Source organism: Hyla sarda, chromosome 5 (assembly GCF_029499605.1).
Source record: "Hyla sarda isolate aHylSar1 chromosome 5, aHylSar1.hap1, whole genome shotgun sequence".
Lineage (NCBI taxonomy): Eukaryota > Metazoa > Chordata > Amphibia > Anura > Hylidae > Hyla > Hyla sarda.
In genome coordinates, this window is record NC_079193.1 from 300,372 (window position 1) to 322,718 (window position 22,347).

Genomic DNA, 22,347 nt, shown 5'->3' on the forward strand with positions numbered 1-22,347 from the left:
ACACACAGTCAATGCCTCCAGCCTCAAACAACTGCACAATGCATTCAGGATCTCCCCAAATGCCTACAACCACTCTCCCACACACACATGCCTCCATCATCCCCACAAATGCCTCCAACCTCTCTCCCCCCCCCCCACACACACAATACCTCCAGCCACACACACACACACACTACTTCCAGCATCCCCCCAAATGTCTCCAGCCCCTCTCTCACACACGCAATGCCTCCAGCCTCTCCCACACACAAATACCTCCAACCTCTTTCAAATGCCTCCAGCCTTTAAACCAACCCTATTGCCTCCAGCCTCTTTCCCATCCCCATTGCCTCCAGACTCCCACCCACCCACCACTATTGCCTCCAGACTCCCAGCCACCCACCCCTATTGTCTCCAGACTCCCAGACAGCCATCAGACTCCCAGTCACCCACCACTATTGCCTCCAGCCAACCACTCGCACCTTTTGCCTTCAGCCTCCCACTCACAGTGCTTTCAGCCACTCACATTGCCTAAAAACCACATTGCCTCCCATGCTGCTACCAGCCACCCACATTGCTTCCTCCCTCCCAGCACTATTGCCTTCACTCATCTCCCCCTGCTATTGCTTCCATTCACTGCCACTGCTTCCATTCACCCACCCTTGCTTCCATTCACCCCCCATCCACCTGCCCACCCCTGCTTCCATTCACCCCCCCATCCCTGCTTCCATTCAACCCCCATCCACCCACCCCTGCTTCCATTCACCCCATCCACCCCTGCCACTGCTTCCATACACCCTTCTGCCACCCACCCCTGCTTCCATTTACCCCCCAGACACCCACCTACCCCTGCTTCCATTCAACCATCACCCACCCCTGCTTCCATTCAGCCCCCATCCACCCACCTCTGCTTCCATTCAACCTCCATCCACCTACCCCTGCTTTCATTCACCCCCATCCACCCATGCCACTGCTTCCATCCACCCTCCAGCCACCCACCCCTGCTTCCATTCACCCCATCCACCCATGCCACTGCTTCCATCCACCCTCCAGCCACCCACCCCTGCTTCCATTTACCCCCCAGATACCCACCCACCCCTGCTTCCATTAAACCATCACCCCCCACCCCTACTTCCGTTCACCCCCAGCCACCCACGCCACTGCTTCCATTCACTGCCCAGCCATCCACCCACGCTTCCATTCGCCACCCACCCACACTTCCATTCACCGCCCAGTCACCCACCCCTGCTTCCATTCACCCCCCATCCACCCCTGCCAATGCTTCCATACACCCCCTGCCACCCAACCCTGCTTCCATTCACCCCCATCCACCCCTGCCACTGCTTCCATACACCCCCAGCCACCCACCCCTGCTTTCATTTACCCCCTAGTCACTGCTTCCATTGAACCCCCATAAACCCACCCACCTCTGCCACTTCTTTCATTCACCTCACATGCCACTGCTTCCATTGACCCCACAGCCATCCATACTATTGCTTCCATTCTACCCCCAGCCACCCACCCACACTTCCATTCACCCCCCTGCCACTGCTTCCATTCACCCCCATAAGCCCAGCCACCACTGCCACTGCTTCCATTCACCCCAGCCACCCACACTTCCATTCACCCACCAGTCCCCGCCCACGCTTCCATTCCCCCAGTCAGGGCAGGTCAGATGGTCAGGTTCCGTTAGACGATCTGGTTCAATTAGATGGTCTGGTTCTGTTAGACGATCTGGTTCTATTAGATGATGTGGTTCAATTAGATGTTCTCATTACGTTAGATGATCTGGTTCTATTAGATGGTCTGGTTCTATTAGATGGTCTGGTTCTATTAGATAGTCTGGTTCTATTAGATGGTCTGGTTCTATTAGATGGTCTGGTTCCGTTAGACAATCTGGTTCTATTAGATGGTCTGATTCCGTTAGACGATCTGGTTCTATTAAAGATGTGGTTCAATTTGATGGTCTGATTATGTTAGGCGATCTGGTTCTATTAGAGGGTCTGGTTCTATTAGATGGTCTGGTTCCATTAGACGATCTGGTTCTATTAGATTGTCTGGTTCTATTAGATGGTCTTGTTCCGTTAGACGATCTGGTTCTATTAGACAACGTGGTTCTATTAGATAATGTGGTTCTATTAGTTGGTCTGGTTCTATTAGATGATCTGGTTCTATTAGATGGTCTGGTTCTATTAGATGGTCTGGTTCCGTTAGACAATCTGGTTCTATTAGATGGTCTGATTCCTTTGGACGATCTGGTTCTATTAGATGATGTGGTTCAATTAGATGTTCTGATTACGTTAGACGATTTGGTTCTATTAGATGGTCTGGTTCTATTAGATGGTCTGGTTCTTTTAGATGGTCTGGTTCCGTTAGACGATCTGGTTCTATTAGATGGTCTGATTCCGTTAGAGGATCTGGTTCTATTAGATGATGTGGTTCAATAAGATGTTCTGATTATGTTAGACGATCTGGTTCTATTAGAGGGTCTGGTTCTATTAGATGGTCTGGTTCCATTAGACGATCTGGTTCTATTAGATTGTCTGGTTCTATTAGATGGTCTTGTTCCGTTAGACGATCTGGTTCTATTAGACAACGTGGTTCTATTAGATAATGTGGTTCTATTAGTTGGTCTGGTTCCGTTAGATGATCTGGTTCTATTAGACAATGTGGTTCTATTAGATGGTTTGGTTCCATTAGATGGTCTGGTTCCATTAGATGGTCTGGTTTCAATATGGTCTGGTTCCATTAGATGGTCTGGTTCTATTAGACAATCTGGTTCCATTAGATCTAGTTCTATTAGATGGTCTGGTTCCATTAGATGGTCTGGTTCCATTAGATTGTCTGCTTCTGTTGGACAGTCTGGTTTTATAGAATGGTCTGATTCTGTTGGACAGTCTGGTTCTGTAGAGTAATCTGGTTCTATTGGATGATGTGGTTCAATTAGATGGTCTGATTATGTTAGACGATCTGGTTCTATTAGAGGGTCTGGTTCTATTAGATGGTCTGGTTCCATTAGACGATCTGGTTCTATTAGATGGTCTTGTTCTTTTTAGGGATCGACCGATTATCGATATGGCCGATATTATCGGCCGATAATCAGGATTTTGGGCATTATCGGTAGCGGCAATTACCTTGCCGATAATGCCCCGCCCCCCGCACTGCCCCCACCGGACCGCTTTAGCCCCCCCCCCCGATCCGCCCCGCCTCACCGCAACCGCCCCCAATCCTCCGACCCACCGCACCACGTCGCACCCCCCACCGTAGTGCTGGGCGGTATACCGGTATGGATTTTTGCCCATACTGCTATACCGGTCGGGCCCCTCCCCCACCCTCCGAGTCAATAAAAAAAATTAAACTTACCCGTAATGGGGGTGGTCCGGGACATCCATCCTTCCTTCCTGTAGTGTCCGGCGGCATTCCTGGTGGAGGGTGAACCGGTCCGGGCTGTCCTTCTCCGGGGGTCCTCTTCTCCACTCCGGGCAGGCTCCGGCCTAGTATGCTGCATAGATGCCGCTACGCCGTGACGTCAGGTGGGTCGCTGCGCAGCGGCGTCTATGCAGCGTACTAGGCCGGAGCCTGCCCGGAGTGGAGAAGAGGACCCCCGGAGAAGAAGGACAGCCCGGACCGGTTCACCCTCCACCCGGAATGCCGCCGGACACTACAGGAAGGAAGGGTGGATGGCTCGGACCACCCTGACAGGTAGGGGGAGAGAAGCGGGTGGTGGCGGCGGCCTATGGCACCGCAAAAGCCACTGCAGTGCATTGATTTAAAGCGCCTGCTTTAAATCAATGTTCTGCAGCGGTGTCAAGGGGGGATAAATAGCCGATAACATACCGGAATATCGGTATAAGTTATCGGCTATCGGCCCTAACCTCCAACGATTATCGGTATCAGCCCTAAAAAAAACGATATCAGTCGATCCCTAGTTCTTTTAGATGGTCTTGTTCCGTTAGACGATCTGGTTCTATTAGACAACGTGGTTCTATTAGATAATGTGGTTCTATTAGTTGGTCTGGTTCCGTTAGATGATCTGGTTCTAATAGACAATGTGGTTCTATTAGATGGTCTGGTTCCATTAGATGGTCTGGTTTCAATATGGTCTGGTTCCATTAGATGGTCTGGTTCTATTAGACAATCTGGTTCCATTAGATGATCTAGTTCCATTAGATGGTCTGGTTCCATTAGATGGTCTGGTGCTATTAGATGGTCTGGTTCCATTAGATGGTCTGGTTCCATTAGATTGTCTGCTTCTGTTGGACAGTCTGGTTTTATAGAATTGTCTGGTTCTGTTGGACAGTCTGGTTTTATAGAATGGTCTGGTTCTGTTGGACAGTCTGTTTCTGTAGAGTAATCTGGTTCTATTGGACAGTCTGTTTTCATAGAATGGTCTTGTTCTATTGGACAGTCTGGTTCTATAGAGTGGTTTGGTTCTATTGGACAGTGTGGTTCTATAGAGTGGTCTGGTTCTATTGGACAGTATGGTTCTATAAAGTGGTCTGGTTCTGTTGGACAGTTTGGTTCTATAGAGTGGTCTGATTCTATTGGACAGTCTGGTTTTATCACATGCTCCAATTCTGTTCGATGGTCTGGTTCAATTAGATGCTCTGGTTCAGTTAGATGCTCTGGTTCTATTGAACTTTGTCATTCTATGAGATGGTCTAGTTTTGTCAAATGGTCTGGCTCTATGGGATGTTCTGACGATCCGTTAGATGATCTGGTTCCATTAGACAATGTGGTTCTATTAGATGGTCAGGTTCCGTTAGATGATCTGGTTCCATTAGATTGTCTGGTTTCAATAGATGATCTGGTTCCATTAGATTGTCTGGTTTCAATAGATAATCTGGTTCTATTTGATGATGTAATTCTATTAGATGGTCAGGTTCCATTAGACGATCTGGTTCTGTTAGATGATCTGGTTTCATTAGATGGTCTGGTTTCATTAGATGGTCTGGTTCCATTAGATTGTCTGGTTTCATTAGATGATCTGGTTCTATTTGATGTTGTGATTCTATTAGATGGTCAGGTTCCATTAGACCATCTGGTTCTGTTAGATGATCTGGTTTCATTAGATGGTCTGGTTTCAATATGGTCTGGTTCCATTAGAGGATCTGGTTCCATTAGATGATCTTGTCCCATTAGATGGTCTGGTTCCATCAGATGGTCTAGTTCTGTTGGACAGTCTGGTTCTATAGAGTGGTCTGGTTCTGTTGGACAGTCTGGTTTTATAGAATGATCTGGTTCTATTGGACAGTCTGGTTTTATAGAACGATCTGTTTCTGTTGGACAGTCTGGTTCTATAAGGTGATCTGGTTCTATTGGACAATCTGTTTTCATAGAATAGTCTGGTTCTATTCAACAATCTGGTTCTATAGAGTGGTCTGGTTCTATTGGACAGTCTGGTTCTATAGAGTGGTCTGGTTCTGTTTGACAGTGGTTCTATAGAGTGGTCAGGTTCTATTGGACAGTCTGGTTCTATCACATGCTTCAATTCTGTTTGATGGTCTGGTTCAGTTTGATGCTCTGGTTCTATTGGCCTTTATCATTCAATGAGATGGTCTAGTTTTGTCAAATGGTCTGGTTCTATGGGATGTTCTGATTCAGTTGTATATTCAATTTCTGTCAGATGATCTGGTTCTGTAGGGCAGTCTGATCCTATTGGATAGTCTGGTTCTATCAACTTGTCTGCTTCTATATTGACAGTCTGATTCCATAGAATGGTCTTCTTCTGTTGGGCGGTCTTTTTCTATTAGATGGTCTGGTTCTATTGAATGGTCTAGTTCTATTGGATAGGCTGTTCCATTGAATCGTCTGGTTTTGTCAGATGTTCTTGTTCTATGGAATAGTCTTGTTCGGTTTTTATAGTCTGGTATTGATATGCTAATGCCCTGGTTTATTAATTTAGTTGAACGGGTCTAGTTCTTTTGGGAAGTCTAGTCCTATTAGATGGTCTGATTGGAAGTCTGGTTCTGTTGGATGGTCTGGTTCTATTAGATGGTCTGGTTTCAATACGTGATCTGGTTCTATTAGATTGTCTGGTTGCAATATATGATCTGGTTCTACTAGAAGATCTGGTTCTCTTAGATGATCTGGTTCCATTAGATGGTCTGGTTCCATTAGATAATCTGGTTGTATTAGATAGTCTGGTTCCATTAGTACACGATCTAGTTCTATTAGATGATCTGGTTCCATTAGACGATCTGGTTCTATTAGATTATGTGGTTCAATTAGATGATCTGGTTCTATTAGATAGTCTGGTTCTGTTAGTAGATGATCTGGTTCTATTAGATGGTCTGGTTACGTTAGACAATTTGGTTCCATTAGACGATCTGGTTCTATTAGATGGTCTGGTTCCATTAGACGATCTGGTTCTAATAGATGGTCTGGTACCGTTAGACATTCTGGTTCTATTAGATGACATGGTTCTTTTAGATAATGGGGTTCTTTTAGATGGTCTGGTTCCATTAGATGGTCTGGTTTCAATATGGTCTGGTTCTATTAGAAGATCCGGTTCTGTTAGACGATCTGGTTCTATTAGATGGTCTGGTTCTATTAGACGATCTGGTTCTATTAGATGGTCTGGTTCCATTAGATGGTCTGGTTCCATTAGATGATCTGGTTCTATTGGACAGTCTGGGTTTATAGAATGATCTGGTTCTGTTGGACAGTCTTGTTCTATAGAGTGGTCTGGTTCTATTGGAGAGTCTGGTTTTATAGAATGGTCTGGTTCTGTTGGACAGTCTGGTTTTATAGAATGGCCTGGTTCTGTTGGACAGTCTGGTTCTATAGAATGGTCTGGTTCTATTGGACAATCTGGTTATATAGAATGGTGTAGTCTATTTGACTGTCTGGTTCTGTTGGACAGTCAGGTTTTAAAGAATGATCTGGTTCTGTTGGACAGTCTGGTTCTATAGAATGGTCTGGTTCTATTGGACAGCCTGGTTCTATAGAATGGTCTAGTCTTTTTGACAGTCTGGTTCTATTGGATGGGCTGTTCCATTGAATCGTCTGGTTTTGTCAGATGTTCTTGTTCTATGGAATATAGTTGTGTTGGACAGTCTGGTTGTACCGGATGGTCTAGGTCTGTTGGACAGTCTGGTTCTATAGACTTGACTGCTTCTATCGGACAGTCTGATTCTATAGAATGGTCTGGTTCTGTTTAGTTCTGTTGGACGGTCTGGTTCTATTTGATGATCTGGTTCCTTTGAACAGTCTTGATCTATTAGATGGTCTGGTTCTAATAAATCCTCTGGTCCTGTCAGGTGCTCTAGTTCATGAAATGGTTTGGTTCTATCAAATGACCTGGTTCTGTTGGATGGTCTGGTTAGCAATTGTAATTCTATTACATGCTTTGGTTCTGTCGGATGGCCTGGTTCTATTACATGCTCTGGTTCTGTCCGATGTTCTTATTTTATTAGATGATCTGGTTCTGTTGCATGATCTGCTGCTGTCAGATGGTTTTGTTTTGTTGGCAGTCTGGTTCTATCACATGGTTTGGCTTCATTGGACAGCCTGGTTCCACCAGATGGTCTGTTCTGCTCGATGTTCTGCTGCTGTCGGATGATCTGCTTGTGTTGGACAGTCTGATTCTGTCACATGGATTGGCTTTGTTGGACCAGATAATCTGGTTCTGTCAGATGGTCCGTTTTGTCAGATTGGGTTCCTCCTGCCTGCCCCCCCCCCCTCACACACACACCTCTTCCTTCTTTTTATCTTTTCTCCTGTGTACAATTCAGTTAATTTGATGACATGTCTTGTTTTTCCTCTTTGATCCTGGCCCATCACAGAGAGTAACGTAGATATAGTGTCCGGTTTAAAGAACATGGACGTCTTTGCGGGGGAGACGGCCACTTTCTCCTGCGAGCTGTCCAGTCCAGGTTTACGGAATGTGCAGTGGTGGCTTGACGGTTCTCCCCTGCAGAACAGCCCAGTGAACCAGATCTCAGTGCACAGCGGCAGAGTCCACAACTTAACCCTTAAAAACCTGGGGACCAATGACTCTGGGATAGTCACTTTCAAAGCCGGCTCCCTCATATCTACCGCTAAACTCTTAATAAAAGGTATTGAAAAGGACTAACACCACTAAGCTCATCCATGTCTAGTGTTTCCCCTCGCTGGAAGAGTCCTGGCAGTCCTGGGAGAAATTGGCACTTGACGTTGTCTGCTCCTGGTGGGTGGGGGTTTGGGTGATCTCCAGTCAAATATTATGTCTTAACAGATTCTAGCGAAGGTGAACACTGGAATCTAATGGCGTGGAACTGCTGCCACTAATCCAGCATCTGCTCTCTCCTCCTAAAGCACCATAAGAGGATCAGCCACTGTATGTGGATGTCTTCCCGGATACCATTTACTAGCTACATCCTATGATGTTGATGCCAAATATTAGAGGCTTCGGCATGAGGAGAAGGGTGGACATCTATACGTGATTAGGTCCATCTCCTAAACACAGGAAATCTTCATATCATTAAATATTATAATTATAGATCAGAAGAAAATCCAAAAATGGCAAAAAAAATTAAAATCTATAAATGTAATCACAGTTTTTTTTTTTTTTTTTTATTCTAAATGGTATTTTCCAACCAAAATGGAGTTCTCCCACATAGACGTCAGGTGTCATCCTGGGAAGGCAGTACATGGCATTGTGCTCTCGACTCTTCTTACAGTCCTGTATTGGCTGTGTAGAGGTTTTTGGAATATTAGTTATACGCGAGCAGAAAGTCTCAGCCTGATACGTTAAAGAATTACGGGAATGTGTCAGCAATGTCACCCGTCATTTCTGGCCTCAGTTTTCAATAAACTAGTTGCTCCATTTTCTTTAACGCAAGTTAAATAAGTTAAAGCTTTTTTTTATTTAGAAAATTTAAAGAAAACAAACGTTGCTTTAGTGTTAAGTGCAACTGCGCTGTGGGAACAGTATTACATGTCAGGTGATTACATCCCGGATCTAATCGATTCGCCTACAGATCTTGTTGTCCTCATATCATCCAGTTTTGCACCACGTGAGGCCAATGGTGAGATGAAGGAGACATTGTAGGATCATAAAGTTCCATTGCAGGGAATAGGTGCTGGTGTCTGGACAGGATAAGACACATTTTTGCCTTTTTTTTTTCTAAAATAACAATAACGATTGTCTGGATGTGAATGACTGAGAGCTAAGAGCTTTTGGACCTTTTGGGTCACCTGAGGCAGGGACAGTTCTGGTCTGACCCAATGACTTCCCCCTGGCCCCAGGGGGACTCATGTTCCTCCACAATGTCCTGTCTTGTGTGTGGGCCTCTCAGTGTCTTGTTTGTTCTCCGGGAGATCACCTTAGTCTTATGGTTGGTCACCCTCATCCTCTTTCTCTTCAACTCTTTCTCCATTGCCCTCCTCTCCGTTGAGCTGGGTTTTCTAATATGCAGAGTTTTGGTTTGACCCGTTGACTTTACCTTGGCCCCTGACTCCGGTTCCTTCACAATATCCCATCTTGTGTGTGAGTCTCTGGTTTCTCAGTGTCTTGTCTGTGCTCCCTGTAATTGTCTCCATCTTATTATTCATCACCTTGTCCTCTTTTTCCTTATTTCTCCTTTGTTGGTCTTCTAATGTCCCGAATTCGAGTTTGAACCATTGAGTTCCTCCCCAGGCCTGCACAACCTCCTGCCCTGTGTTTTGGCTTTATGTTTGGTCTCATGTTTCTCAGTTTCTTACCTGTGGTCCATGTGATTGTCTCCATCTTATAATTTGCCGCCCCCTTGTCCTTTTTAACCCTCATGTCTTCCTCCATGGTTGTGTTCTCCACTGAGCCTGATCTTCTTATGTCTGGAGTAATCACTTTGGCTTCACAATGTCACTATTTGTCTGGACTGAACAAGCTTCACATATTTTTGGTTTTCTGAGGCTAAAATAAAAATCAACTGTAGGAAGGTGAGAATAGTCGGTCCGAGGGGAATGCTTCTGGGCTGCACTTTAAGATCCTCATTTTATTGGTGCTTTAGAACATGCTTAGTCCTGAGATGTGGTCACTTAGTGTTTGGTAAGTGAATGTCCCCAGATGTTGTAATAACAATCACTGGAAACACGGACCCTGACCCCACTGAGTGTCCCCAGCGAGTGTCTTGTGTAACAGCTTCTACTAGTGACCATAGAGAGTGTACCGGAGGACTGACAGCCTAGGAGGACATAACTTTGTAAGGAATCTCGTGTCTTACCCTCCAGTCACTGTCAGAGCTGCAGTCAACATTTTACTGATAGTTTTTGGTAACAAAGAGCTGATTTGACTATCCTGCATCGACACATAACAGCTTTAACTGTATAACAGGACTCTGAGCACCCACAATGCATTTCTCTGCGGTTACTATACATCAGCTGGATTGTGACTGCAGATTTAGATGTGACTGGAGGATTAGTTATAATAAATATATTAGTTATTCTTCATGTTGGAGGACAGTGAGGGTCAGTTTTGCTGCATGTTGTTTGCAGCTTCTGTTCACTAGAATTCCATAGAATAATTCACAGTGGTGGTCCCCAGCAGCTATATGTGTAGATAGAGGTTGTCTCTGCTGTACAGGAGACCACCGCTCCGCCCGCACAGACTTCATCACTACCTCCCAGGCAGAATTAGAAGATTACAGAAACATTGATGCAAAAACAGGACAAGGCAAAATGGTGCAAGAAGATGACTGAGGTCCCTGCTCCATGGTTGTCCATCATTGTCAGAGTAGCTTAGTGCAAGAAGATGACTGAGGTCCCTGCTCCATGGTTGTCCATCATTGTCAGAGTAGACTAGTGCAAGAAGATGACTGAGGTCCCTGCTCCGTGGTTGTCCATCATTGTCAGAGTAGCTTAGTGCAAGAAGATGACTGAGGTCCCTGCTCCGAGGTTGTCCATCATTGTCAGAGTAGCTTAGTGCAAGAAGATGACTGAGGTCCCTGCTCCGAGGTTGTCCATCATTGTCAGAGTAGCTTAGTGCAAGAAGATGACTGAGGTCCCTGCTCCGTGGTTGTCCATCATTGTCAGAGTAGCTTAGTGCAAGAAGATGACTGAGGTCCCTGCTCCGTGGTTGTCCATCATTGTCAGAGTAGCTTAGTGCAAGAAGATGACTGAGGTCCCTGCTCTGAGGTTGTCCATCATTGTCAGAGTAGCTTAATGCAAGAAGATGACTGAGGTCCCTGCTCCGTGGTTGTCCATCATTGTCAGAGTAGCTTAGTGCAAGAAGATGACTGAGGTCCCTGCTCTGAGGTTGTCCATCATTGTCAGAGTAGCTTAGTGCAAGAAGATGACTGAGGTCCCTCCTCTGAGGTTGCCCATCATTGTCAGAGTAGCTTAGTGCAAGAAGATGACTGAGGTCCCTGCTCCGTGGTTGTCCATCATTGTCAGAGTAGCTTAGTGCAAGAAGATGACTGAGGTCCCTGCTCCGAGGTTGTCCATCATTGTCAGAGTAGCTTAGTGCAAGAAGATGACTGAGGTCCCTGCTCTGAGGTTGTCCATCATTGTCAGAGTAGCTTAGTGCAAGAAGATGACTGAGGTCCCTGCTCTGAGGTTGTCCATCATTGTCAGAGTAGCTTAGTGCAAGAAGATGATGTCTCTGCTCTGAGGTTGTTCATCATTGTCAGAGTAGCTTAGTGCAATAAGATGACTGAGGTCCCTGCACCATGGTTTTCCATCATTGTCAGAGTAGCTTAGTGCAAGAAGATGACTGAGGTCCCTGCTCCGTGGTTGTCCATCATTGTCAGAGTAGCTTAGTGCAAGAAGATGACTGAGGTCCCTGCTCCGTGGTTGTCCATCATTGTCAGAGTAGCTTAGTGCAAGAAGATGACTAAGGTCCCTGCTCTGTGGTTTTCCATCATTGTAAGAGTTGCCTAGTGCAAGAAGATGACTGAGGTCCCTGCTCTGTGGTTTTCCATCATTGTCAGAGTTGCCTAGTGCAAGAAGATGATGTCTCTGCTCTGAGGTTGTCCATCATTGTCAGAGTAGCTTAGTTTGGATATGTGAAGGAGTCAAGATAGAGTTTATAATGTGTTTAGTTAAAGTTGCAGGAGGGCTCATACCGCCAGGACATTGAAGGTGAATGGTTTTGTCCTCTTTTTGGCTAACGCTTTGGTCCTTCCATCCGGTACACTCCGCGACTACCTCACTGACACAGCTTCTCACCATACTTAAAGTTGCCACCAGCTGCAAACACTAACCAAAGCTTTGCTGATCGCTTACCATTCTCTTGCCGTGGCTTTGAAAAACAGTGATTTCATTTCATCAAGACCCTTTAATGCATGTCCCCTCTGACATGTTGGTTGACAGATCCAACCATTGAGGTGGTCAGTCCAATGAACGACCTCATCATTGATGAAGATGACACAGCAGAGTTCATCTGCCAGTACTCTAGGCCAGTGCAGGCTGCGTGGAAGAAAAACGATGTAGACGTATTTGCCGACGGGAAGAGGGTCATTGTCGAGCAAGACTGGAATGTGGCCAAGTTGACCATTAAGTCTGTGGTTCCTGAGGACAGTGGAGTCTATGTGTGTGAAGCGGGAGGCACTAGGGTTGTCGCCATGCTTGATGTTGAAGGTGAGGTCTTCCAACACTTACGGAAGACTAAACGCCAGTATCAGTGCATCCAAATCTTCATCAACCTCAGCTCTTATCTCCAAGACTCTTAACCATGAGATACATCCTTGGAAATACGTGACACATAGTGGTGATAACTTATTATTAGGCAACTGTACAGGATCAGTACAGGATAAGTAATGTATGTACACAGTGACCTCACCAGCAGAATAGTGAGTACAGCTCTGGGGTATAATACAGGGTATAACTCAGGATCAGTACAGGATAAGTAATGTAATGTATGTATGTACACAGTGACCTCACCAGCAGAATAGTGAGTACAGCTCTGGAGTATAATACAGGATATAACTCAGGATCAGTACAGGATAAGTAATGTACACAGTGACCTAACCAGCAAAATAGTGAGTACAGCTCTGGGGTATAATACAGGGTATAACTCAGGATCAGTACAGGATAAGTAATGTAATGTATGTACACAGTGATCTCACCAGCAGAATAGTGAGTACAGCTCTGGGGTATAATACAGGGTATAACTCAGGATCAGTACAGGATAAGTAATGTAATGTATGTACACAGTGACCTCACCAGCAGAATAGTGAGTACAGCTCTGGAGTATAATACAGGATATAACTCAGGATCAGTACAGGATAAGTAATGTAATTGTCACGATGCCGGCTGGCAGGTAGTGGATCCTCTGTGCCAGAGAGGGATTGGCGTGGACCGTGCTAGTGGACCGGTTCTAAGCCACTACTGGTTTTCACCAGAGCCCGCCGCAAAGCGGGATGGTCTTGCTGCGGCGGTAGTGACCAGGTCGTATCCACTAGCAACGGCTCACCTCTCTGGCTGCTGAAGATAGGCGCGGTACAAGGGAGTAGGCAGAAGCAAGGTCGGACGTAGCAGAAGGTCGGGGCAGGCAGCAAGGATCGTAGTCAGGGGCAACGGCAGAAGGTCTGGAACACAGGCTAGGAACACACAAGGAACGCTTTCACTGGCACAATGGCAACAAGATCCGGCAAGGGAGTGCAGGGGAAGTGAGGTGATATAGGGAAGTGCACAGGTGAACACACTGATTGGAACCACTGCGCCAATCAGCGGCGCAGTGGCCCTTTAAATCGCAGAGACCCGGCGCGCGCGCGCCCTAGGGAGCGGGGCCGCGCGCGCCGGGACAGAACAGACGGAGAGCGAGTCAGGTAGGGGAGCCGGGGTGCGCATCGCGAGCGGGCGCTACCCGCATCGCGAATCGCATCCCGGCTGGCAGCGGAATCGCAGCGCCCCGGGTCAGAGGACGTGACCGGAGCGCTGCAGCGGGGGGAGTGAAGCGAGCGCTCCGGGGAGGAGCGGGGACCCGGAGCGCTCGGCGTAACAGTACCCCCCCCCTTGGGTCTCCCCCTCTTCTTAGAGCCTGAGAACCTGAGGAGCAGACTTTTGTCTAGGATGTTGTCCTCAGGTTCCCAGGATCTCTCTTCAGGACCACAACCCTCCCAGTCCACTAAAAAAAAATTTTTCCCTCTGACCTTTTTGGCAGCTAAGATTTCTTTGACCGAGAAGATGTCCGAGGAGCCGGAAACAGGAGTGGGAGGAACAGATTTGGGAGAAAAACGGTTGAGGATGAGTGGTTTGAGAAGAGAGACGTGAAAGGCATTAGGGATACGAAGAGAAGGAGGAAGAAGAAGTTTATAAGAGACAGGATTAATTTGACACAAAATTTTGAAAGGACCAAGATAGCGTGGTCCCAACTTGTAGCTAGGGACACGGAAGCGGACATATTTAGCGGAGAGCCATACCTTGTCTCCAGGGGAAAAAACGGGAGGGGCTCTTCTTTTCTTATCCGCGAACTTCTTCATGCGTGATGAAGCCTGTAAGAGAGAATTTTGGGTCTCTCTCCATATGATGGAAAGGTCACGAGAAATTTCATCCACAGCGGGCAGACCAGAGGGCAAGGGAGTAGGGAGGGGGGGAAGAGGGTGACGGCCGTACACCACGAAAAATGGGGATTTGGAGGAAGACTCAGAGACCCTGAAGTTATACGAGAATTCGGCCCATGGGAGGAGATCTGCCCAGTCATCCTGGCGGGAGGAAACAAAATGTCGCAAATAATCACCCAAGATCTGGTTAATTCTTTCTACTTGTCCATTGGACTGGGGATGATATGCAGAAGAAAAATTTAATTTAATCTTGAGTTGTTTACAGAGAGCCCTCCAGAATTTAGACACGAATTGGACGCCTCTATCCGAGACAATCTGCGTAGGCAACCCGTGAAGACGAAAAATGTGTACAAAAAATTGTTTAGCCAACTGAGGCGCAGAAGGAAGACCAGGAAGAGGGATGAAATGTGCCATTTTGGAGAATCGATCAACGACCACCCAAATAACAGTGTTGCCACGGGAAGGGGGTAAATCAGTAATAAAATCCATACCAATCAGAGACCAAGGCTGTTCGGGGACAGGCAGAGGATGAAGAAACCCAGCGGGCTTCTGGCGAGGAGTCTTATCCCGGGCACAGATAGTGCAGGCTCGCACAAAGTCCACAACATCCGTCTCCAGAGTCGGCCACCAATAGAAGCGGGAGATGAGTTGCACAGATTTCTTGATACCCGCATGACCTGCGAGATGGGAGGAGTGACCCCATTTGAGGATTCCGAGGCGTTGGCGAGGAGAAACAAAGGTCTTTCCTGGAGGAGTCTGCCTGATGGAGGCAGGAGAAGTGGAGATCAGGCAGTCAGGTGGAATGATGTGTTGCGGAGAGAGTTCAACTTCTGAGGCATCCGAGGAACGAGAGAGAGCATCGGCCCTAATGTTCTTATCGGCAGGACGAAAGTGAATCTCAAAATTAAATCGGGCAAAGAACAGAGACCACCGGGCCTGGCGAGGATTCAGCCGTTGGGCAGACTGGAGGTAGGAGAGGTTCTTGTGGTCGGTGTAGATAATAACAGGAGAACTTGATCCCTCCAACAGATGCCTTCATTCCTCAAGTGCTAATTTAATGGCTAGAAGCTCTCGATCCCCGATGGAGTAGTTCCTCTCCGCTGGAGAGAAGGTCCTAGAGAAAAAACCACAAGTGACAGCATGCCCGGAAGAATTTTTTTGTAGAAGAACAGCTCCAGCTCCCACTGAGGAGGCATCAACCTCCAATAGGAAGGGTTTGGAAGGGTCAGGTCTGGAGAGGACGGGAGCCGAAGAAAAGGCAGACTTGAGTCGTTTAAAGGCGTCTTCTGCTTGAGGAGGCCAGGACTTGGGATCAGCATTTTTTTTGGTTAAAGCCACGATAGGAGCCACAATGGTAGAAAAATGTGGAATAAATTGCCTGTAATAATTGGCGAACCCCAAAAAGCGTTGGATAGCACGGAGTCCGGAGGGGCGTGGCCAATCTAAGACGGCAGAAAGTTTGTCTGGATCCATCTGTAGTCCCTGGCCAGAGACCAAATATCCTAGAAAAGGAAGAGATTGGCATTCAAACAGACATTTCTCAATTTTGGCATAGAGTTGGTTGTCACGAAGTCTCTGAAGAACCATACGGACATGCTGGCGGTGTTCTTCTAGATTGGCAGAAAAAATTAGGATATCGTCCAGATATACAACAACACAAGAGTATAACAGATCACGAAAAATTTCATTGACAAAGTCTTGGAAGACGGCAGGGGCGTTGCACAGGCCAAAGGGCATGACCAGATACTCAAAGTGTCCATCTCTGGTGTTAAATGCCGTTTTCCACTCGTCCCCCTCTCTGATGCGGATGAGGTTATAGGCGCCTCTTAAGTCCAATTTAGTAAAGATGTGGGCACCTTGGAGGCGATCAAAGAGTTCAGAGATGAGGGGTAAGGGGTAGCGGTTCTTAACCGTGATTTTATTAAGACCGCGGTAGTCAATGCAAGGACGTAGGGAGCCATCTTTTTTGGACACAAAGAAAAATCCGGCTCCGGCAGGAGAGGAGGATTTACGGATAAAGCCCTTTTTAAGATTCTCCTGGACGTATTCGGACATGGCAAGAGTCTCTGGGGCAGAGAGAGGATAAATTCTGCCCCGGGGTGGAGTAGTGCCCGGGAGGAGGTCGATAGGGCAATCATAAGGCCTGTGAGGAGGTAGAGTCTCAGCTTGTTTTTTGCAGAAAACATCCGCGAAGTCCATATAGGCCTTAGGGAGACCGGTTACTGGAGGAACCACAGAGTTACGGCAAGGGTTACTGGGAACCGGTTTTAGACAGTTCTTGGAACAAGAGGACCCCCAACTCTTGATCTCCCCAGTGGACCAATCCAGGGTTGGGGAATGAAGTTGAAGCCAGGGAAGTCCAAGGAGAATTTCCGAGGTGCAATTGGGGAGGACCAAAAGTTCAATCCTCTCATGATGAGATCCGATGCTCATAAGAAGGGGCTCCGTGCGGAAACGTATGGTACAGTCCAATCTTTCATTATTTACACAATTGATGTAGAGGGGTCTGGCGAGACTGGTCACGGGGATGTTGAACCTGTTGACGAGAGAGGCCAAAATAAAATTTCCTGCAGATCCAGAGTCCAAGAAGGCCACTGTAGAGAAGGAGAAGGCAGAGGCAGACATCCGCACAGGCACAGTAAGACGTGGAGAAGCAGAGTAGACATCAAGGACTGTCTCACCTTTGTGCGGAGTCAGCGTACGTCTTTCCAGGCGGGGAGGACGGATAGGACAATCCCTCAGGAAGTGTTCGGTACTAGCACAGTACAGGCAGAGGTTCTCCATACGGCGTCGTGTCCTCTCTTGAGGTGTCAGGCGAGACCGGTCGACCTGCATAGCCTCCACGGCGGGAGGCACAGGAACAGATTGCAGGGGACCAGAGGAGAGAGGAGCCGAGGAGAAGAAACGCCTCGTGCGAACAGAGTCCATATCTTGGCGGAGTTCCTGACGCCTTTCGGAAAAACGCATGTCAATGCGAGTGGCTAGGTGAATAAGTTCATGTAGATTAGCAGGAATTTCTCGTGCGGCCAGAACATCTTTAATGTTGCTGGATAGGCCTTTTTTGAAGGTCGCGCAGAGGGCCTCATTATTCCAGGACAATTCTGAAGCAAGAGTACGGAATTGTACGGCATACTCGCCAACGGAAGAATTACCCTGGACCAGGTTCAACAGGGCAGTCTCAGCAGAAGAGGCTCGGGCAGGTTCCTCAAAGACACTTCGGATTTCCGAGAAGAAGGAGTGTACAGAGGCAGTGACGGGGTCATTGCGGTCCCAGAGCGGTGTGGCCCATGACAGGGCTTTTCCGGACAGAAGGCTGACTACGAAAGCCACCTTAGACCTTTCAGTGGGAAACAGGTCCGACATCATCTCCAGATGCAGGGAACATTGGGAAAGAAAGCCACGGCAAAACTTAGAGTCCCCATCAAATTTATCCGGCAAGGATAAGCGTATCCCAGGAGCGGCCACTCGCTGCGGAGGAGGTGCAGGAGCTGGCGGAGGAGATGACTGCTGAAGCTGTGGTAGTAACTGTTGTAGCATAACGGTCAGTTGAGACAGCTGTTGGCCTTGTTGCGCTATCTGTTGTGACTGCTGGGCGACCACCGTGGTGAGGTCAGCGACAACTGGCAGAGGAACTTCAGCGGGATCCATGGCCGGATCTACTGTCACGATGCCGGCTGGCAGGTAGTGGATCCTCTGTGCCAGAGAGGGATTGGCGTGGACCGTGCTAGTGGACCGGTTCTAAGCCACTACTGGTTTTCACCAGAGCCCGCCGCAAAGCGGGATGGTCTTGCTGCGGCGGTAGTGACCAGGTCGTATCCACTAGCAACGGCTCACCTCTCTGGCTGCTGAAGATAGGCGCGGTACAAGGGAGTAGGCAGAAGCAAGGTCGGACGTAGCAGAAGGTCGGGGCAGGCAGCAAGGATCGTAGTCAGGGGCAACGGCAGAAGGTCTGGAACACAGGCTAGGAACACACAAGGAACGCTTTCACTGGCACAATGGCAACAAGATCCGGCAAGGGAGTGCAGGGGAAGTGAGGTGATATAGGGAAGTGCACAGGTGAACACACTGATTGGAACCACTGCGCCAATCAGCGGCGCAGTGGCCCTTTAAATCGCAGAGACCCGGCGCGCGCGCGCCCTAGGGAGCGGGGCCGCGCGCGCCGGGACAGAACAGACGGAGAGCGAGTCAGGTAGGGGAGCCGGGGTGCGCATCGCGAGCGGGCGCTACCCGCATCGCGAATCGCATCCCGGCTGGCAGCGGAATCGCAGCGCCCCGGGTCAGAGGACGTGACCGGAGCGCTGCAGCGGGGGGAGTGAAGCGAGCGCTCCGGGGAGGAGCGGGGACCCGGAGCGCTCGGCGTAACAGTAATGTATGTACACAGTGACCTCACCAGCAGAATAGTGAGTACAGCTCTGGAGTATAATACAGGATATAACTCAGGATCAGTACAGGATAAGTAATGTAATGTATGTACACAGTGACCTCACCAGCAGAATAGTGAGTACAGCTCTGGAGTATTATACAGGATATAACTCAGGATCAGTACAGGATAAGTAATGTAATGTATGTACACAGTGATCTCACCAGCAGAATAGTGAGTACAGCTCTGGAGTATAATACAGGATATAACTCAGGATCAGTACAGGATAAGTAATGTAATGTATGTACACAGTGACCTCACCAGCAGAATAGTGAGTACAGCTCTGGAGTATAATACAGGATATAACTCTAGGATCAGTTCAGGATAAGTAATGTATGTACACAGTGACCTCACCAGCAGAATAGTGAGTGCAGCTCTGGAGTATAATACAGGATATAACTCAGGATCAGTACAGGATAAGTAATGTAATGTATATACACAGTGACCTCACCAGCAGAATAGTGAGTACAGCTCTGGAGTATAATGCAGGATATAACTCAGGATCAGTACAAGATAAGTAATGTAATGTATGTACACAGTGACCTCACCAGCAGAATAGTGAGTACAGCTCTGGAATATAATACAGGATATAACTCAGGATCAGTACAGGATAAGTAATGTAATGTATGTACACAGTGATCTCACCAGCAGAATAGTGAGTACAGCTCTGGAGTATAATACAGGATATAACTCAGGATCAGTACAGGATCAGTAATGTAGTGTATATTTGAATCATTGTGTTAGACACAAGCTGTGATGTCATCAGGACAGTAGAAGTCTGTGTGTCCCTTATATTCATGTCCCGGTAGTTTATGTTCTGCACCTATAATTAGAGATTTCTTTTGTCTTTTCCTTTTTTTTTTCCCTCTCTTGAGCAAATTTAATTAATATGTCAAAATATATATATTATTTATTATATATATATATTTTTTTGTGATTGGTGATATCATTGGTTATACAGTGGGGCAAAAAAGTATTTAGTCAGCCCCCAATTGTACAAGTTCTCCCCCTTATAAAGATGAGGCTGTAATTATCATCATAGGTTATAACCTCAACTATGAGACAGAATGAGAAAAATCCATAAAATCACATTCTCTTATTTTTAAAGATTTTTTTTTTTCAAATTATGGAGGAAAATAAGTATTTGGTCAATTAGAAAAGTTCATCTCAATACTTTGTTATATCCCCTTTGTTGGCAATGACAGAGGTCACATGTTTTCTGTCTTCACAAGGTTCTCACACACTGTTGGTAATGACAGAGGTCACATGTTTTCTGTCTTCACAAGGTTCTCACACACTGTTGGTAATGACAGAGGTCACATGATTTCTGTCTTCACAAGGTTCTCACACACTGTTGCTGGTATTTTGGCCCATTCCTCCATGCAGATCTCCTCTAGAGCAGTGATGTTTTGATGCTGTCGCTGGGCAACACAGACTTTCAACTCCCTCCAAAGGTTTTCTATGGGGTTGAGATCTGGAGACTGGCTAGGCCACTCTAGGACCTTGAAATGCTTCTTATGAAGCCACTCCTTCATTGCCCGGGCGATGTGTTTGGGATCATTGTCATGCTGAAAGACCCAGCCATGTTTCATCTTCAATGCCCTTGCTGATGGAAGGAGGTTTTCACTCAAAATCTCACGATACATGGCCCCATTCATTCTTTCCTTCATTCTTTCCTTTACACAGGCCTCTCTCTTTTTAAGTGGGAGAACTTGCACAATTATGGTTGACAATCCTTTTTTGTCCCACTGTACCTACTGGGTAGTGATGCCATGCCTGTAGATTATACGGACAGGCGACCCCCACTATGATGTCATTATAATCTGTGGTGTGGGGATATAGAAGTACTAATCATACCCGGGCCTTGGTGCCACATGTAAAGACACCCTCCCCCCAGGTAGTATAATTGACACCCTGGTGGGGGGGGGGTATAGGTCATTTCTCTGATTATAAGACTGTTTGGGGGTCCCTGTATGTTCTGTGGGGGTGCTGGGAATAAATACACCATTATTGTAGTGCTAGGGCTTGCCCCCAGTCTTCCTTATAATGTACAGTGTATTACTCTCCGGGGTTATAATCATTCTGCTTCTGTTTCCCTCTAGAGAAGAATAAGATATTACAGGGTCTGGAGAATGTGGAGGCAGTGGAGGGTGGAGAGGCGCTATTCGAGTGCTACCTCTCTAAGCCCGAGTGCTACAACTACAACTGGCTGGTGGATGATGAGCCGGCCAAGACCTCGGACACGGTGGAGATGGTTTACTTTGAAAATGGCCGCCGACACCTGCTGCTGCTGAAGAACCTGACGGCAGGGGACAGCTGCCGGGTGACCTTCATGGCCGGGGATGCCGTTTCTTCTGCTTTTCTAAATGTGCGAGGTAAAGGATGAAACAGGATGATGGGCTTTGGTGTGGGACACTAGGGGATGATGAGGGTTGGTGTGGGGCACAAGGGATAAGAGTGGGTGTTTGATAATGAAGAATGTTGAGGGTTGGAACAATGGGGGATGAAGAGGGTCACCCCTCAGACCTGATGTGTGGAAGCTGCCCCATAAACCTGATGTGTGGACGCCACCCATCTGACCTGACATGTGGACATTTACCTTACCTTACCTGTGGATGCCACCCCTCAAACTTGACCTGTGGACCCCACCCCTCTGTCCTGACCTGCTGACACAGCCCCTTTGACCTGACCTGTGGACACCCCCCTTAGTCCTGACCATTGAACGCCCACCTCAGACCTGACCTGTGGACATTGCCCCTCACACCTTACCTGTGGATGCCACCCCTCACACCTGACCTGTAAACACAGCCCCTAAGACCTGACCTGTGAACACCAACCCTCAGTCCTGACTTGTGGACACAGTCCCTTAAACCTGACCTGTGGACACTAACCCTCAGTCCTGACCATTGATTGCCCACCTCAGACCTGACCTGTGGACGCCTCCCCTCAGACCTCACCTGTGGACGCCTCCCCTCAGACCTGACCTGTGGACACTGCCCCTTAGACCTAATCTGTGGATACAGCCCATCAGACCTAATATGTGGACACTGCCCCTTTGACCTGACCTGTGGACACAGCCCCTCAGACCTGACCTGTGGGCACCCCCCTCAGACCGGACCTAAGGCCGTCCCTTAGATGTGATGTGTGGTGCTGCCCCTGACACCACTGTGTGTTTGACCTCAGGCTGGCGTCTAGATGTTGTGAACCCGCCCGTTGACACGGAGGTGGTTGCAGGGGACAAGGCAATGTTTACCTGTGTGCTCAGCGAGGCAGTGCCGGTTAATGAGGTTTCCTGGTATTTTAATGGAGTGCCCATCGAGCCCGATGAGAACTGGCACATGTACGTGGATGGGAACCAGTACAAGCTGCTTCTAAGAGATGCACAGACACATCACACCGGGGAGGTGGCCTTTGCTTCCAGAGATGTTGTCGTTTCTGCCAATCTGGTCATTCTTGGTAAGTCTTTCCAGCAGAGAAGTCAGCCTA

At 47.6% G+C, this 22,347-nt stretch overlaps 1 protein-coding gene across 1 annotated transcript in view; it reads left to right on the forward strand.

The window, feature by feature from the left end:
• Positions 1-22,347, forward strand: part of OBSCN (obscurin, cytoskeletal calmodulin and titin-interacting RhoGEF) — a 577,179-nt gene that overhangs the window by 222,481 nt on the left and 332,351 nt on the right. Inside the window, 4 exon segments of the mRNA XM_056518694.1 lie at positions 7,764-8,036; positions 12,250-12,516; positions 20,964-21,236; positions 22,045-22,317. Coding sequence (XP_056374669.1) covers positions 7,764-8,036; positions 12,250-12,516; positions 20,964-21,236; positions 22,045-22,317 — 1,086 coding nt within the window.